Source organism: Penicillium verrucosum (assembly GCF_028828655.1).
Source record: "Penicillium verrucosum strain IBT 35672 chromosome Unknown utg000001l_segment0_segment0, whole genome shotgun sequence".
NCBI lineage: Eukaryota > Fungi > Ascomycota > Eurotiomycetes > Eurotiales > Aspergillaceae > Penicillium > Penicillium verrucosum.
Window position 1 is genome coordinate 12,294,544 of NW_026643210.1, and position 17,592 is coordinate 12,312,135.

General features: G+C 49.7%; 9 protein-coding genes across 9 annotated transcripts; 5 read left to right on the forward strand and 4 right to left on the reverse strand.

Annotated features, from left to right (window-relative positions):
• Positions 1 to 212: 212 nt before the first annotated feature.
• On the forward strand, positions 213 to 706 carry N7516_004520 (Trehalose-phosphatase; the record flags this gene model as incomplete). Its single annotated transcript, XM_057217240.1, has 2 exons — positions 213 to 369; positions 417 to 706. 2 exons carry the CDS (start codon positions 213 to 215, stop codon positions 704 to 706), a joined length of 447 nt encoding a protein of 148 aa, XP_057079123.1.
• A 1,743-nt stretch (positions 707 to 2,449) lies between these two features.
• On the reverse strand, positions 2,450 to 3,620 carry N7516_004521 (mitochondrial 37S ribosomal protein uS2m; the record flags this gene model as incomplete). Its single annotated transcript, XM_057217241.1, has 3 exons — positions 2,450 to 3,261; positions 3,327 to 3,530; positions 3,590 to 3,620. 3 exons carry the CDS (start codon positions 3,618 to 3,620, stop codon positions 2,450 to 2,452), a joined length of 1,047 nt encoding a protein of 348 aa, XP_057079124.1.
• A 529-nt stretch (positions 3,621 to 4,149) lies between these two features.
• hel10 (putative high expression lethality protein Hel10) lies at positions 4,150 to 4,792 on the reverse strand (the record flags this gene model as incomplete). The annotated part of the gene is made up of 2 exons (XM_057217242.1): positions 4,150 to 4,417; positions 4,473 to 4,792. The coding sequence occupies 2 exons, from the start codon at positions 4,790 to 4,792 to the stop codon at positions 4,150 to 4,152; spliced, it is 588 nt and encodes a 195-aa protein (XP_057079125.1).
• A 2,032-nt stretch (positions 4,793 to 6,824) lies between these two features.
• On the forward strand, positions 6,825 to 7,306 carry N7516_004523 (putative phosphoglycerate mutase family protein; the record flags this gene model as incomplete). The annotated part of the gene is made up of 2 exons (XM_057217243.1): positions 6,825 to 6,972; positions 7,080 to 7,306. 2 exons carry the CDS (start codon positions 6,825 to 6,827, stop codon positions 7,304 to 7,306), a joined length of 375 nt encoding a protein of 124 aa, XP_057079126.1.
• A 623-nt stretch (positions 7,307 to 7,929) lies between these two features.
• Positions 7,930 to 9,677, forward strand: N7516_004524 (putative 60S ribosome biogenesis protein Rrp14; the record flags this gene model as incomplete). The annotated part of the gene is made up of 3 exons (XM_057217244.1): positions 7,930 to 7,944; positions 7,998 to 8,084; positions 8,202 to 9,677. The coding sequence occupies 3 exons, from the start codon at positions 7,930 to 7,932 to the stop codon at positions 9,675 to 9,677; spliced, it is 1,578 nt and encodes a 525-aa protein (XP_057079127.1).
• A 793-nt stretch (positions 9,678 to 10,470) lies between these two features.
• Positions 10,471 to 11,303, reverse strand: N7516_004525 (NuoI/complex I 23 kDa subunit family protein; the record flags this gene model as incomplete). The annotated part of the gene is made up of 4 exons (XM_057217245.1): positions 10,471 to 10,601; positions 10,674 to 10,830; positions 10,887 to 10,938; positions 11,038 to 11,303. 4 exons carry the CDS (start codon positions 11,301 to 11,303, stop codon positions 10,471 to 10,473), a joined length of 606 nt encoding a protein of 201 aa, XP_057079128.1.
• A 289-nt stretch (positions 11,304 to 11,592) lies between these two features.
• On the forward strand, positions 11,593 to 12,390 carry acpA (acyl carrier protein; the record flags this gene model as incomplete). Its single annotated transcript, XM_057217246.1, has 6 exons — positions 11,593 to 11,811; positions 11,900 to 11,917; positions 12,022 to 12,102; positions 12,174 to 12,222; positions 12,289 to 12,327; positions 12,383 to 12,390. The coding sequence occupies 6 exons, from the start codon at positions 11,593 to 11,595 to the stop codon at positions 12,388 to 12,390; spliced, it is 414 nt and encodes a 137-aa protein (XP_057079129.1).
• Positions 12,391 to 13,332: 942 nt separating this feature from the next.
• On the forward strand, positions 13,333 to 14,602 carry N7516_004527 (GOLPH3/VPS74 family protein; the record flags this gene model as incomplete). Its single annotated transcript, XM_057217247.1, has 4 exons — positions 13,333 to 13,605; positions 13,689 to 13,935; positions 13,999 to 14,492; positions 14,552 to 14,602. 4 exons carry the CDS (start codon positions 13,333 to 13,335, stop codon positions 14,600 to 14,602), a joined length of 1,065 nt encoding a protein of 354 aa, XP_057079130.1.
• Positions 14,603 to 15,029: 427 nt separating this feature from the next.
• Positions 15,030 to 17,153, reverse strand: N7516_004528 (uncharacterized protein; the record flags this gene model as incomplete). Its single annotated transcript, XM_057217248.1, has 1 exon — positions 15,030 to 17,153. The coding sequence occupies one exon, from the start codon at positions 17,151 to 17,153 to the stop codon at positions 15,030 to 15,032; it is 2,124 nt and encodes a 707-aa protein (XP_057079131.1).
• Positions 17,154 to 17,592: the final 439 nt, after the last annotated feature.

Sequence of the window (17,592 nt, forward strand, 5' to 3'; positions counted from 1 at the left end):
TAAACAACCAGCACAGTCAGCATATGCAGAACAAATATAGTAGCTCCGAAGACTATTAACTGTGATTTCCACACTTTACTACGGGATTACCCGGACATATATTTGTTCTATCGCATATATAGATCCAGCCCTCCTCTATCTATGCCCGAGTAGGGTTTAACTCTTTTCCAGCCAACATTGTCTACGTGATAAGCGCACGCATGCCAGAGGAAATGGAACGCTTGTTCCGACAAGTCAACAATCTAGGCCTGATTGCCGAGAACGGGTGTTTCGTGCGCGAGCCAAACGCCGATACCTGGACCCATCTTGCAGACAAGCTGCATGTCAAAACCCTCGCCTTCCTTAAAACCAAGGCAGCACAACTGACGAGTTCTAGCACTTTCACAACCATAACAGATAGATGGAAATCCTCCTAGCATGTGAGCAACCCATATTTACCTTCACAAGTCTCGCTCAGTCCACCGTGACCTGCTACGCAGAACTCGGAAATGCCTACCCCAAGCTAAGAGCTCGACTTCACCCAGTCACCGTTTCCACCGCCTCATGTGCAGTTCATGGCTACCGCCACACCAGTAACGGGGTTTCGATTGTGACAATCACGTCTGACTCGGACGTCGAGGCAGATGCCAAACCCAGCCGGATGAGACCTAACAACCGATATATTGCAATGATTCCCAGGCAGCTTAGCCTGAAGACAAAGCTATAAAGGGTCATCAGCAGCTTCAACTTGCGTCCTTCCTAGGGCCTTATATATATATTTATATGCCCGCGGTTGCGAACATTCCATACCCATTGATGCTATATGAAAGTTCAACAAAGACGAAGGGTCCCAGCACGGTTGTCGTGATGCCGACACTGACGGCGACATCTACCCTGATAGATGGCCTATTGGAGAGTCCGTTTATGGGGCTTGGAACTGCCCTTCGCTGCCGTCTATGCAGATCATTACGTATCGGCGGGTTCATTCCTTAGACCGTACATTTGGCTGCTCAGCAAAAAGGTTCATCGGGTGTCAGCTTCTGCAATAGACCCTTTATCCGTGGCTCAGAAGTGACACCGGGAAGCATCTATGGTTGGAATTACTACATCTTCAAGTTGGCCTGCCGATTGAAGCTATCACTTGTCGCTAAAACGGTGTTATTTTAAATGCACTTTCACTTTGGCTATGCACTTTGATATCTTTCTTCTCGTAGGCCTCTCTCGATAGATGCAGCTACCAAACTAGTAATAGTTCCTAGAAATAGGATGTGATCATCTAACATGGTATGATTACACTCATAGTTGATGCCGACTGCTATTTCAAGGCTGCGTGGGTCTTTTTCGAGCTTAGAGTGGCTTTGGGCGTATGATATACCAGGTTTTTAGTGTTCTGCTTAGCTTCCTATTAATGGATATGGGAAATTAAACAATGCGAACCGGGTTATATAGTGGACAAGGTGATGCCTTTCATTCATACAGTTTGCTGAGGGTGTAATTTGACCTGTGGTTATCATCTTTGTGCCAACTACCTAGGTACATGTACATACGGACGATCACCTGGTGAAGTACCCGCGTACCTTCCCGAGCAGGCACCTTCCCTTTTGGGTCGAAACTCGTCGCCCACCGCAGTTTCCCTGTTTGCCTAGGCCACTGGAAAGGTATAAATACCCCTTCCTCCCCCCATACCTCTCTCTCTCTTCTTCTTTCTTCCTTCTCCACACCACTCCGGGTCCACATTGCACATCGTGGTTCCCGTCGAGTACCCTTCAATTTTTTGACCTTTGGTTCCGGCTTCAGGTCTCTATTCAACATATTGATGCTGTTGTCAAGTGATTGGTTTATCCTGATGACTCTGGCGGGTCTCTGTAGGCGGCCCCTGCTAGGCTGCGAATGGCACGAAGCATGTCTTGGGAGGTAACAGGTGTAGGCTCCGGCTGAGGCACTCCTATGAACCGCTGCGGATACAGACTGAACGTGTAGGGGTGCTCCCGTTGTCCGCCAGGAGCTGAACCAACCTTTGAAGGAGCTCTGTTCTCATCTCCTCTGCGTGCTCTTTGAGCCAATTTTTTGTTTTTCCCACAGAGACAGCTCTCTGTTGTCCGAAGATCTTTCTGAGGACGCCTTTTTTTTCTCTTTTCTGCAAGGTTGCTTCCTTTTATGGTTCCAATCTATTGTTGTCTTATTCTACATTATTGTTGTTCTGTTCCATATTTTGTACAATAACACTGAAGGGCTTGCTTGAGGCTAGGTGCTTAAGCCTTGAGAAGCTGTTGCTAATGCGTCGTCCCTCATTACAATGAAATCAAGTAAAAAAAGAACCAAATTTGACTCAAAGTTGTTAATACATATCTCAACACCAAGACCTGGAATCATCTATACAGTACAGAGTCCCGTCGTTTCAATGCAATCGACCGGATACTAAAAGGAAAATAAAAATGCATCGGAATACAGAAGACACAAGACTGATCCCCTACTTCTTCAACCCTTCATCACCAGGAGCCAGACCCGTAAACGGATCAAGACGCAGCTCCTGAGCCGTGATAGGGGTGTAAGAAGTCCGGCCTTCCTCTGCCATCTTCAACCGACGCAACTGACCCGCCTCACCAGCGCGACCAAGAATTCCCGCAATAAGACAAGTAGCCCGCAGACTATCATCGTTCGAGGGAATCGGGTAGGTAACACGCGTAGGATCCGCATCGGTATCAATAACACCGATAGTAGGAACATTGTTAAGTCCACACTCATGGAGCAAGACAACGTTCTCAAGCGGGTTAAGACAAACGACCAAATCGGGCTTGAGCGACGGGCGATCAGCAAGATCAGACTTGAAGTTAGGCAATTCCTCGTCCAGCGCGTTGACAACTTTCGTCTCGCAGTGGCCGAGAATCTGCTCGCCGTTCGTCAGAGAGCCCGGAATCCAACGCTCGAAGATGTGGTATCCTTTTGCTAGTGACGCGGCCTTGACAACGGCCCGCTTCTGGCCCTTCCGTGTACCGGCGAAGAGGATTAGTCCGCCGCGTGCGGCGACTTCCTCAACTACTTTTGCGGCGCGGCGGAGGTGAGCGGCTGTTACGTCCAGCGAGATGATGTGCACCCCCTCGCGGATACCAAAGATGTATCGCGAGTTCTGGGGGTTCCAGCGTGAAGTCGAATGGCCCAGGTGGGTTCCTGCTGCTAGCAGCATTTCCAGGGAGATCTGGGATGGCTTGGGAGGGTTACGGATGACATTTTCGGGGTCGTAGGAGGATTTCACGTTTGTGCCGAGTTTTTTGAAATTGCTTCCTAGAAAAAGAAATAGGGTTAGTTGATGTGTTAAGGGAATCTCCGAGGAGGAATTCGCGGCTCACTTTGCGGCTGGTCTGATGTGAATTCTTGGTGTGCGGGTGTGGTAGCCTCGGATTGCGCCTGCATCATCTCAAAGATGGGGTTTTCTGTCCGAGGGGTCTCATCTCTAGTAGATGTCTGCAATGTCTCGACTGGGGTTTCGGGCAACGTCGATTGGAAGCGACTCGAAACCGGGGCTCGTCGGCTCAGAGCAAGGAGCTGGCGGCCTTTGGGGTGTTGTTAGCAGGGGCATTGAATGTGATGGCAGCAATTAGATCACACTTACTCTGGCGCATACAAAGCTTCCGTATAATCATTTTGGGAATACTAAATTGCAGATGTGTCTGACAAGGAGGTTACTGGGACTTGTCCGCTCGAACTTTTGTCGGGCTTGGCATTTGGTGCCTGAGGCCTTACGCTATTCCACTTGGGGTGGTGTTTTGGCCTCTCCGCCTACTACACTTCTTCTCATAGACAGCGCTGTCTATTATCATTCATGACTTACGGTTTACGGTTTGGTTTACTGTTCTCTACAATAGACGGTTCAGTAAAGTAATCACGTTGCAATTGAAAATTATGGTCAGATCACACAAAGGTGATTTCTGATGTCAACGCAGTTCTGTCATGGTACAAGCCTCTCGAGGGCAAAGAAAAAGCCCCATGAAAAATAAAACGATCTGGCAGAAGGGGGAAAAAAAGAAATGCATGCCGCCCATTGTGATGATAATAAAAGCAAAGAAAGAAATTCATGAAAACCGTGTCATCAGGCAGAAAATGTAAGAGGAAAGTTCATCAGAAACCTTCTACTTCTTGAAGAAGCCACCGAGCTGATCCATCATGCCGCCGCTACCACTGTTGGAAGGGGGGGCCGCCATACTGACTGCCAGGAGGGGGGGCACCGTACTGGGGAGGAGACTGGTCGTCCTTGCGGTGCTTCTTGACGGCGTCTTCAGCGATGCTACCAATGATGGCTCCACCGATGGTTCCGAGGAAACCGTGGTTGACCTTGTGGCCGGCGAAACCACCGGCGGCACCACCGGCGAGGGCACCGGCAATACCACGCTCGCCGTCCTGGGCCTCACCGGGGGCACCCTGCTGCTCCTGCTCGTAGCCACTGTGATCTCTGTCAGTACATGATGAATGAAGTGAAAGGTGAGGGAAGCACATACCCCTGGCGGTTCTGGTCGTGCTGGCCGTAGCCTTGCTGCTGGTGTTGCTGGCCAGCGTAGTAGTCGGAAGAACCACCCTGCTGCTGGCCATAGCCCTGCTGCTGGTGTTGCTGGCCGGCGTAGTAGTCGGAAGAACCACCCTGCTGACCATAGCCTGGCTGGCCGTAGCCCTGCTGAGGCTGACCGTACTGTTGCTGTTGGTCGTAACCCTGCTGACCACCGTAACCTGGTTGGCCACCGTAGCCTTGCTGCTGGCCGTAACCTTGCTGGCCATAACCTTGCTGGCCATAACCCTGGTTGTACTGATCGTAGCCGGACATGATGTAATTTGATTGATAAAAGATTGAAGGTGGAAGGTAGAGGGTAATGTAGAGGTGAGGAGTGGTAAGTGATGAAGAGAAGTCAAGTGAGGGGGCAACCTTTTATAAGAGGTAACTCCCAAGTAACCACAGGGCTGACGGGAAGCACCCCACATGGCAAGCGAAAACTTACGAAACGAGGGGCGCAGCGTTTGGTAAGCGTCAGTCATTTCAGCCCTGTACATCTTGCATATAATTGCATCTTTGTCTGTTTTTTTACGGTCATTTTACTAGTTCGGACTTGAAATCGAACCCCCTAGAACGTCAAATGGATGCACTCAGCCTGATTAAGTTAATTACACCGCCACAATCCGCGCAACATAATACTGTATTTACTTGTGGCTATGCCAGGCTGAGCCTCGGTTTATAGTTACATTACCTTAGGTACCAAGGTCGTACCCAGGTACCTCCCAAAAATAGATTACAATATAACACGGATCTCTCGGCTTCCACGGATCTTCCAGAATATTTATCTCCGCTACTGCACACTGGCTCTCGGCATTCTGTATTGGGTCATTTTTTATGTGGCTGCCTACGCTAAGCCCCTTATTCCATCTTTGTCCGACCCACCATACCCGAACAGAACGCCCGAAACTTGGAGAATCGTCATTACGAGATGTTGGAAGGTGGCGTCATCCCGATATTCTCCAGATCTGACCTATGTTGTATATTGATATCACGAGTCTGAACTTCGTGACTCTAAGAAAGAAAAAATAGTGCCTAGAGCCAAAGTCATATAGCTGTAGTATAACCTTCAATAATTATTGGTGGCATCAGCAAGCCCCACCATTCGAATGTGTCAACGCATCTCTCTAAAACAAGTCAAATTATATTGAAATCATAATGAAAACATGTTCAAGTGACATTAGCGAACCGGGGGTTAACAATGTGCAACGTAGATCACTTGTATACAATTTGACTTTGGGGATGTCAACAATATATATAATCTTGAACAGCATGCGACAGCACGCGAGCAAGAATTGTAGAATTTGTAGAATATAATAAACAGAACTTGGCTGCAATGATTATTGACAAAGGAGATCATCACCAGATCACCTATTGGCTTGAAGGACAGCCCCATCACAGCCCATCTCTTGACCCCGTGGACCACTCAGGTGCCCTCATTTCTATATTGAAGTGTATTGAATGATCGATTATGATCGACGCATGACCGATTTAAACATTCGACTATTAACACGGGACTTGATCGGATGACAGTAGCTTAATCCATCCCGCAAGGTCCTGTATATCCTACGTTGTACAACATACAGCGGACGTGCAAACCACTTGCCGAGCGCAAGAGTCCAAACCACGTCTGAGATATACTCCTAACACACGGTCTTGATCGTCATTAGATCTGATATGTTTCTTGTACATGCGCTCAAACTTCAACCAGAGAACACTTTGATCTCTACAAACACTGTAGATTTCCGAGATCAGTTCCAACTCCCGAGCCGATCAACAGAGTATAGTGGGCATGCAGAACACGCTAGACCAATCAAACCGCCGGGTTGGAGCACTTTGACCGAGCGTTCGCCTGTAGCTTGTCAAATGCTCATCTGTGCTCCAGAACTTTATGCCCCTTTTTACCTGGCGCTCTTGCTGCTGGATGATCATTGGGACGCTATCCGGTGATCCACTCTTTGCTTTTTTAATGTGGTCAGCCCTATTTTTTTTTTTCCTTCGGTGTGATTTCCATATTAGTATATGGATCATGGTTGTCCTGCACATATACTTAGAGCTAAGGGTGCCCGATCGGCATGGGCAAGTTTCAATGGAGGGGTTTGCTTTTTCCACACTTTTATAATTGCTCCTAGGGATCATTCTTCTTGGTTCTTCACTGCTCTGCTGTCCAGGCAAGCTATTACGCGCTTGCTTTGTATGTGACTGGGCTATAGTTAGCCTGTGTGCCAAAATGCTACTGCAATCGGCCCTCTCAGCTCTGTGCTTTTGCCTCGCCATAGCGTCCGCCAAATCACACCCAACGGTCTATATGATTCGACACGGCGAGAAGCCTCAGAACTCAACCGATCATGGTTTAACCCCAGATGGGGTCAAGCGGGCGCAGTGTCTAAGGCGTGTTTTCGGTCAAGGCTCAGAGTATGGTATAGGGTATATTATGGCACCTCGTGTGAGATGGGGTATGTTTACAACAAGACTCGAGAGCAAACCTACCACAGTGCCGAAACGAGACGCGGGGGAGATTGAGCTTCATAGAAGTGGCTGACAATATGCTTTCCGTTTGTAGATGGCGCGCATGGCCGTGCGTTTAAAACCGTTCTACCTCTTGCCGACGACCTCGGTCTCACGGTTGACACACACTGCAAGCGGAAGAAAGTGAAATGCGTGGCCAAGGCGATCAGGTCGTATGATGGACCGGGCAACATTTTGATTGCATGGCGGCACTCGAATATGGGTGGGATTGAGGAGGAGCTTGGTGCTTTGGAGCCTATTGAATATCCGGATGAGCGGTAGGTGATTGTATCTTTGTGTATCTGTGGCTTGTTCGTATGGGTTTCGCACTGGGAGAGATATGTCTGGGAGACGGTTGTCCCATGGCATATTCGACTCGGGACTCTCTTCAGCAGAAGCTCGTTTGTTTGATTTGTGTCGTGCCCTGACGCTGACTGCTATAGATTCGACCTAATTTGGACAGATCCTTGGCCGTATGGAAATATAACGAGTATCAAAAGCGAGGAATGTCCTGGACTAGATGTCAGGACTAGCCTCGTGGATCAGTCGTGATATAGAGATGGAAAGCATGTCTATTTTGTTTGTTATTGAGTGTATATTCATGGACTGAATAAAAGGAAGTATAGTAATAATCAGAGAGTTAATAGAAGAGAAATATAGAGGAAAAAAAACACAATCAAAAGGGATGAATAGAAACAATAAAGTAGAGGGAACAATCAACCGAACTTCCAGGAACCTCTCGATCAACACACAGACCAACTCAGCAAAATTGTTGTGGGAAGGCGGTGAACCAGGCGAAGCGGAGACAATTGTAGCGCCAAGATTTCATCCCCCCAAATTTTTCGTTGCGCTTGACCGTCGAGCTTTCCCTTCCAGATTACAATTTCTGTCTACGGGAAAGGATTATGGATGATATTGAGGTTTGTGCACTCGGAGAATGCCCCGCAAGGATTGCGAGCTGACTGCCCTCAAGGAACGGCTGCGCAGCCATGCGCAGGCATTTGACGGTCTGCTGTCTTTGATCCCCGCCAAATACTATTATGGCGAAGAAGATACAAGTGTATGTAGCCCTTGGTGCATTTCATAAGTTGTTGAATATGGGATTGGAGTCAGCTTGTGTTCTTGCCTCTATAATCCATTCCGAAGATCTCTGTCTGACCATCGTCCTCATTTTTAGGATCAATGGCAACGCAAAAAGCAAACCAAAGAACAAGCACGCGAGGCGAAGCGGGCGAAGTTGAACCCCGAAGCCGCTAAGACCGCCAAAGACGTGATGGATGAAAACGCACGCAAGCGAAAGCGGGAGGACGGCACCCTCCAGTCCGACTCGTCCGACGGAGAGATAGGCACAGAGACCCCCAAGGAAGGACTGAACCGCGGAGCCGCCAACATCAAGAAGCAAAAGCAGGTTGAAAAGACTGATAAGCCAGACGCCGAAAAGGCAGCAGAGGCTGAGGCACGGAAAAAGCAAAAGGAAGAGAAGAAGGCCCAGAAGAAGGCCGCCCAAATGGAGAAAAAGAAGGCGAAGGATGCTGCCCGGAAGGAGAAATCTCAGCAGGGCAAGAAGCCATCGACCACCCCAACCGAGGATTCGGAAAAATCTGCAACCAAGCCTAACGGCAATGCAGCCAAGGACACCGAAGCATCCGAGGATGAAGAGGATAACGACCAAGAGGATGACGGTGTTGTCGAGGAAGGGTTCTCCATTGAGTTCAACGTTGAACAGGAAGACCCTTCTTCTGCTCCTTCTACTACCGACTCTCCTGATGCCTCAAATCCCCAATCTGGCACCTCCTCCATTTCCTCTATCGTCCCTCCCTCCACCTCCACCGAAGCCAAACCAGCAGAGCCCAAACCTCTCAAGCACACACCCGAAGAGCTGAAGCAGCGTCTGCAGAAACGTCTGGATGAGCTCCGGGCAAAGCGCCACGCAGATGGACTCAACGGCAAGCCTGCACGCAACCGCCAAGAGTTGATCGAAGCCCGCCGACAAAAAGCCGAGCAAAGAAAGGCACACAAGAAGGAATTGCGTGAAAAGGCCAAGGTTGAGGAAGAGAAGAAGAATGACGAGGCCATGGCACGCCGCTTCTCGCCTGGTGGCTCTGGATCCCTCCTGGCGTCCCCTCGCTCCCCTGCCGAATCCGTCGGCTCCGCCAGCAACAGCTTCTCCTTCGGCCGTGTGATGTTCACAGACGGTCAGCAGACAGACCTCACCGGAACCAACGTGCGCGAAAAGCCGAAGACCCATGGCGCCCGTGACCCAGCTTCCCAGCTCAAGGCTGTCGAGGCCAAGAAAGCCCGCCTCGAAGAGATGGACCCCGCCAAGCGTGCTGATGTCGAGGACAAGGACCTCTGGTTGAACGCCAAAAAGCGTGCCCACGGCGAGCGTGTCCGCGACGATACCTCTCTGTTGAAGAAGGCCCTCAAGCGCAAGGAGACGGCGAAGAAGAAGTCCGCGCGTGAGTGGAGGGACCGCATCGACACCGTCGCCAGCTCCAAGGAACAGCGCCAGACTAAGCGCGATGAGAACCTTCGCAAGCGTCGGGATGAGAAGGGTAGCAAGGGTGGCAAGAAGAAGTCCAGCAGCAGTGGAAAGAAGAAGGCTGCTCGTCCTGGATTCGAGGGCAGCTTCAAGGGTGGTGGCAAGAAATAAGCAAGCTTCTATCTGGTGGCTTAATTTTATTTCGTTTCTCACTTGCTTTTACACCAACCCGCCTTCTTTTATATTCTTCTTTTTCTTTTCTCTGCATACCCTTCAAACCGGTCTTTGTCTCTTGGATGTAAAGATCCTTGAGCTAAGGTCGCATACAGAAGCCCCCGAACCGACAAAAAAAAAAAGTGTTTTGAGACTTTGAACTGGGAAATATCCGTCCGGAGATCAAGGTGCCTGGTGTTTGCGTTTGTGTCTTTGGCGGCTTGGTCTGTCAATTTATGTCTATGCATGACAGCATCGGTAGCGATTTGATTTATCTGTGAATACAATATCATTTTCTTATCGGGCTGTATATGTGTTCCTTGTGTCTTTATCCCTATGTAAACCTCTATATCTCAAGATGTACTATATGTATGCGGTTAGCGGGAAAATGTCCCACACAGCTATAAGGGCGTTCAATCGATTGAATTTATATATATTTGAATTGGATCTCAATCAGAAGAAAAGAGCTGCTAGATTCCACAACATAGGAAATAAAAAGAGACAAGGGAGCCAGTTTTCCAGGGGAAGACATTTCCTTTAGGAATTGACTAGTACAAGATGATAACACAGTCGAGGGCAAGTTATGTACAGTGATGTGATGGGGCTTAAAATCTTTCTTGTTTTTCAAGGCACTAGTAGTGCCTCTTGAATCGATGGGTATTGCGACCAGCATCTTCATGTCCACATGTCTAACATCTGGAATAGATGTGGATTTGCCTTGAAGATGCCAATCAGATTGGAGGGGAATAGATTATCGGTAGGGAGAATCTGCACGAGCAGCAGCAGCAATCTCAGGCTCCCACTTGTCACCGTTGGAGAGGAGCTTCTCCTTGTTGTACAGAAGCTCCTCGCGGGTCTCAGTGGCATACTCGGCGTTGGAAGCTGAAAGATAAAATATTAGTAATCCGGTCTGAATGTCAACTGTGAGATGTAACCGGGGGGTGTTCGACTCACTCTCAACGATGGCATCCACAGGGCAGCTCTCCTGGCAGTAGCCACAGTAGATGCACTTGGTCATATCAATATCGTAACGGGTCGTCCGGCGGCTTCCGTCTTCACGCTCTTCAGCCTCAATGGTAATAGCCTGGGCAGGGCAGACGGCCTCACAGAGCTTGCAAGCAATGCAGCGCTCTTCACCAGTGGGATAACGACGGAGGGCGTGTTCACCACGGAAACGGGGGAGATAGGACCCTTCTCGAAGGGGTAGAAGATAGTGTAACTGGAGCATGGCCACGTAATTAGTTGATATATTTCGATGCCATTGATTCTGGATTGCGATCCGCATCGCCGGCAGGGTTGGGGTGGGACAAGGACTTACGGTGGTCTGAAAAACTGCTCGAGCACCACGTACATGCCGCGGAAGATCTCTGCCATGAGGAAGTATTTGCTGGCCTTGTCCAAGGCGGACTCGGAGTCCTGATCCCAGCGCTTGGGCGGGGGCAGGCGGAACCCGGCCTGAGGGGGTCCCGCTGGGGTTGCTGCGCGGTACGTCGAGGAAGAGAAGTTTGCGGTTGAGCCCAGCAATCCGAAGGGGGTCGGCCGACGGTAGGCGAATAGCCTCGCGACCGAGCGGGTGGCGGCCATGGTTTTGGAGAGGAGAGTGAGGTTGGATATATGGGGGAATCGAGGTTCAATTGGAGGTGGAAGGGGAGCAAGTCTCAGGTTGTGGTGGTTTGCAGGTTTCGGGCTTAGGTCATTCCTTTCTGTCGGGCGTTGATTGGCCCGCAGGATTTTGCTGGAGCGCGACCTCACATCTTTCCTCTTCTGCGGCAGCCGTCTTTCCCCCAATCTCTACCCTTTTACTCTCCACCATTTCTTTTTAATACTTTAGATCTTTTCAGCCTTTGCGCTTGTCCGATCAATCTATTTCATCATGTTCCGCTCCGCCATTGCTCGTTCCTTGAAGGCTTCCGCCCCCCGTGTCATCAAGACCCCGGCTCCCTTCCACATCCGCAGCTCCCCCATTGCTGCTCAGGTCCCTCAATTCACTCCCTGCTTCGCTCAGGGTGTCCGTCTCTACTCCGCCCCTGCTGGTCTGAACAAGACTGAGGCTGAGGGCCGGATAGTCAACCTGCTCAAGAACTTCGACAAGGTGCGTCATGTTGTTTTCCCGGGGAATCCCGCCATCTATCGGCTATAGACAAAAAGCAACATACTAACTGGATTTGTTTCATGTTTAGGTTTCCGATGCCAGCAAGGTCAGTGATTATCTATCGAATGCACCGCCGTGACCTTTATATCGCCATGAGCTATGAGAAAGGCGACCGAAAGCATTCATCAACTAAACCCGTTTGACGTGCAGATTAACGGCGCTTCCCACTTCTCGAACGACCTTGGTCTGGACAGCCTGGACACCGTCGAGGTTGTGATGGCTATTGAGGAGGTACGCGCCCTGTTTCCCTCGGAAAAACATCAATTGTGTATTATATGATAGATATCTAACTGTTTCAACAGGAGTTCAGCATTGAGATCCCCGACAAGGAGGCCGACCAGATCCACAGCGGTACGTTATGACTCGATGACCTCGTTATGGTTTGTGAACTAAAGCTGACATGAATATTCCGCATAGTTGAGAAGGCTGTTGAGTACATCCTGGCCCAGCCCGATGGTATGTGAATCCCATAGCACCTTTTCTCCCTTGACAGTTTCTAACTTCTTTATAGCCCACTAAATATTTAATTTGAAAACTTGGGATCGGTTGGAGAATCGGATAGAAAAAGAATCGGGATGTTGGCATCAGTGGGGTTCGTTGGACACAGCGACACTCAATTGACATGCTATTTTGTATGCTGAATACATGCCAGTGGCTTTTCTTTCCTATATCGTGTATATCATTTGAGTGCAATTTATGCAAGTTTGAAGCAGTATTGCTACCACGTGGTGATAGTCACCAAATGCGTCTGGACATTTTTGGTGTACAGAGTATGTTCAAATGTTTTCAGCTTAATGGTCCATTGAGCCTAGGTAAGTATAGTTATATATAGCTACATAGTTACCTCTGTATAGTTAGTTATTATTAAATGATTGTACATAAATGTATGGATGTAGCCTCTAGAGTTGGCTTTTGTGGCTATATGTTTAGTTTTAATGAACATTGACAAAAAGACCAAGTACAGTAGCATATAGTAATTGAGTAGGAGACTATAGATATATATGCCAAGTAGTCTACAACATATAGATTGCCAATTTTTTTAAAAAAACTAATAGAGCCACAAAAGGATCATAACGGGGAGAGTACCATCGTAATGTCCTTTGACTGGTGTTTTAAGCACCCGCAGATACTCAAACGAGCCACATCACCGAACTAACTTACTCTGATCTTCACCCTTTCACAACTCCGTTCATTGCAATCACCCATTCCTTTTGTATTTAGGCGGGTTTAGTTCAATATACCCGATACTGTATCGTTTTGGCTAGCCCACTCGGTCACTGGTTTCCCCTGACACCGAAAGTCCCACTTCACCCGCAGAGTTTCGGTCTAAACAAGTCTCAACATCTCACCACCCCAGACAATTCAAACAACACCCGCATATAGATCAGAAGCCTTTGGTCATATCTGGCCATATCTCTCTCCATCTCTTTTTGATTCCCCACGCCAACCCGACCCGATCTCATGGCCTCAGCAGCCGGGGGCTTGACTCGCCGCAGAGGCGCCGGTCGAGTCGCTGGGGCAGACGAACAAGATGACAGCCGAGTGTCATCGCCAATCTCCCGAAATGGCTCTGCGATGGATAACCGTGGACCGGAGACGTCGTTTACCAGTGCAGAGAATGGCCACAAGATCGCGTTCGACCCCCGCGACATCAGCGAAAACGAGGAACGGGGCAAACAACCCAAATTGACGCTGATGGAGGATATCTTGCTGCTGGGACTGAAGGATAAGCAGGTGAGTCTTTATAGATATTATCTCATGGCCGATTTGTTCGATTCGTGGTTCCGATCGCTGACCTCGCACCCGCGCCGCAACAGGGTTATCTGTCGTTCTGGAACGAAAACATCTCCTATGCCCTGCGAGGGTGTATCGTCATTGAACTAGCGCTCCGCGGTCGTATAAGCATGCAGAAGGATTCATCGCGACGACGTTTCCCCCTGGCTGACCGCATCATCGAAGTCATCGACGATACATTGACTGGGGAGGTCTTGCTGGACGAGACACTGAAGATGATGAAGTCAAGCGAGAAGATGAGCGTCAACTCATGGATTGATCTGCTGAGTGGTGAGATCAGCCCACAGCAGAAATTTGGCTTGCGACGTACTTACTGATCGGGATTGTTTGTAGGCGAAACATGGAATTTGATGAAGATCGGATATCAATTGAAGCAAGTCCGGGAACGACTGGCCAAGGGTCTTGTGGACAAGGGTATTCTCCGAACCGAAAAGCGCAACTTCCTTCTCTTCGATATGGCGACGCATCCCGTGGCCGATGGCGGCGCGAAAGACGAGCTCCACCGACGGGTGCGCAACATCTGCAGCAACCGTACTGTGATTATTCCTCCTAGCTCATGGCTCCCCGAAGACGCCGAATACCGATACCTTCGTTCAATCAGCATGGTATGTGCCGCATACGCCGCCAATGTCCTCGAGAACGCTTTGGTCACCATGAGCCACGAGGCTCGCGAGAGAGCTTTCGCGCAGGTGGATGAATTGCTAGCAGAGTATTCGCAGTGGCCGTTTGGTCGGAAGGCCGGAGGTTCACAGGCGATTGGAGCCAACTTGGCTCAAGTAGTCAATGAGGAGATCAATCGGAACAAGGATAAAGAGCTTCAGATGGAGGTAAGCTGCATCCCATACTTCAAACACTTGATTCGTGCTACATGCTAACCAACAAACAGATTGTCGCCGCATGCTTGAGCGTTTTTACCAGACTTGATTCTTTACTTTAACGGAGGTACCGCGTAATACACTTGTCTTTTGTTCTTCACGACGTCTTTCCCGTCTTCTGGTTCACTTGCCTTGCACCTCCTCGGCCACAAAACGGTTTCTTCTTCTGTTCATGTAGTTCGATCTTGTGGGATGGGGTAGAGCTTCGATTCTTTTTTTTTTTTTCATATGGAATCGTCGGGATCAAAACTTATGCTTGTATGGGATATCTCATTGACTTTGATTTACTTCACCCTTTGTTTTATTCTTCTTCTTTTCTTGAACTTGACTTTTGGTGGCATTGTGAAAGTGGTCTTTGGCCTAACCAAGTAAGTGGCCCAATATCTTCAAATTGATATACAATCCTAGGTTGCTTTCCTCGGCATTGCTTCTTCCTGTGATGTACTTGTGTGATATCTCTGTATTAAATCAATGCATCACCATGACAATCTAAGTATTGGCAATGTTATTAACCCTAACAACCACCATCCCACCACGCCGACTCCCCGCCGTCCCAGCAGCCCCAGAAGCCAAAAGATCAGCCGCACGCGCTATATCAACAATTGTATTCTCCCTCCCACGCACTAGACTCTCCTCCACCAACTCCGCAATCCGCTCCATAGCCGGCCCATCAGGATTAACAGGCACAAACCGACTCTTAATTCCACGCTTCTTCTCACCCAGCACATCATTCTCAGGAACAAGCGGAGACTGTTGCGCAACTTGGCCATCCACAACAGTCAACACAGCCCCGTAGTCCTTAACCACACCAGCAGCATGACCGGCTCGGAATACTTCGCCGCCGGCACAGTCGAGCACAATATCAACGGGCTCCCAGCGGCGTGTGCGGAACACCTTCTCGATATTACACTCCTCTGGCGATGGGAGGTGCGGGATGATGACTATCTCGTCCACTTCCCAGTCCTTCTCAATAATTTCGGCTTCAACTTGCGTGCAGGTTACACAGATCCATGGCCGGACGGGCTTGGGGAAGAGCGAATCAGCTCGCAGGATCTGCACCGCGATCCGGCCGATATCATTGTCACGGGCGTTAGTGACGAGCACTCGGATCTTGGGCGGTTTTTTGTTCCCGTTGCCATTGGAATTCGTGCTACCAATTATACTTCCTAGCAGGCTACTGCGCCGTCCAGAGCTACCGTTGCCGGTGACTCGATCGACCAGGCTGGCGCGGCGCGAATTTCCATTGGCTTCGGCACCGCTAGATGGATCGACTGTGCTGGCAGCGCGAGTGGTTGGCGCGTCGGTGTTGCCTTTGATCAGACCGATCAAACTATTGCGGCGGACAGTACTCTTGGGATTAGGGTCGATTGTGCTGGCAGCGCGAGGCATGGTTCTGTTACCACTGGGATTACCGCTAACGAGACTGATTAGGCTCTCGCGACGCACATTCTTAGGATTGACATTGGGATTGACTGCTTTAGCAGCAGGAGGGATGTTGTCAATGTCGTCACCATTGCCACTGGTCGTGCCAGAGCCATTGCCGTTGGGTGTAGAGCCGGGGCGATTCCACTGCCAAACCCAACGCCCGTTCTCAGATCTGCTGCCAGTCCTACTGGTAGTATTATTCAGCATGCCGCCGTTACCAGAGACTGTGCTTTTGCGGTGTCCGTAGCCATAATCCTTGCTACCTAGCACGGACTCACGGCGTTGTTGACGCTGCCAGAGCCACCGTCCCACCCTATTCCCACCGTTCCCAAACTCATCATCCACCTCGCTCAGTCCGCCAGGCACATCGGGATCAAGCCCAGCATACCGGAAAAGCGCCTGCCAGGCTGTCAACGCCGGCAACGCAAGCGCCGCTGCCCCAGCAACAGTGATATTGTCTGGTTTCAGTGCCAGTTCGCCCTCGGTCGCGATTGCATAGTCTGCAGCTCCGCCGTCACGAGTATAGCTCACTACGCCGAAGACTATATCTCCAATTTTGAATTTGGGGCCTTCTTCCCGCTCGTCATCTTCGCGCGGCGTGCTGATGACTGTCCCGCAAAGACTGTGGAGTGGAATCTGCGGCGTGGTGTTTGGGGGGTTGAGGAGTTTGGCGAGACGGATCTCGTCGTGACAAAAGGCGGCTGTGGTGATCTTCAGCAGGTATTGCTGAGCGGAGGGCTGTGGGGTTGGGAAACCAGCGTCGAAGACGAGGTTTGTTCCTTTCTGGCGGATAATGGTTGTGCTTGTGTCGGGTGAAATGGCTTCGCTGATTTCTCCTTCTGGGATTCCGTCGGGTGTCTCGCTGTCTAATCCGTCTGGGGTGTAGTAGAGAGCTCGCATCGACAGTGGTGTGAAGGGTGAGTCGTTCAACGTTGAGGAGGTGGGCTTTGCGGGATGTGAACTGGGCTTTATGGCTTCTGAAGTTCGTCCTGTCGCTTCTGAGGTGCGCTTGGGGGGCTCAGCTGGCTGCTCCATGGCTTTTGGGGTGCGTTTAGGGGACTCGGATGTCTGCTCCATGGCTTCTGGGGTGCGTGTTGAGGGCTGGGATGGATGCTTGGGGTCTGGTTCCACGATAGGTTGCGTGGGGGGTATATCTGACTGCATAGTGTCATTGGGATCTTGATGCATCTTGTTAGTCTAGAGATGTTTGAATCTTTCCAATGGGTTAATTGTAAGGAAGTTGAGGCTTTGGAAGTAGGGTCTTCTCTTTTGCCATCACAGGTCTATAGATCGGAGGCCATTTCCTAAGCTTGACGTATGTGGGTCACCATCGCCACTTGACAATCCCGATCAATTCCATTGCAATAAGTAGAAATCCTGTTTTATATTTCTATCTGATTGATTTTACATGAAAATATAGTATATAGAGTCTATGGTTCGTGAAAGGTGGGTAATTCGGTTCAATATCAAACTAATGGCACCAGTGGGAGGATATAGAAGGTGAAATCAGAAGCCAACGTACTAGATTTATATCACATATCATGCCCACATTTGTAATTGAGAGTTCAGATACATCGAAGGGTAAGTGTAGTCTGTTTGACTACGTAGCCCGTATAGCTGACCTGGG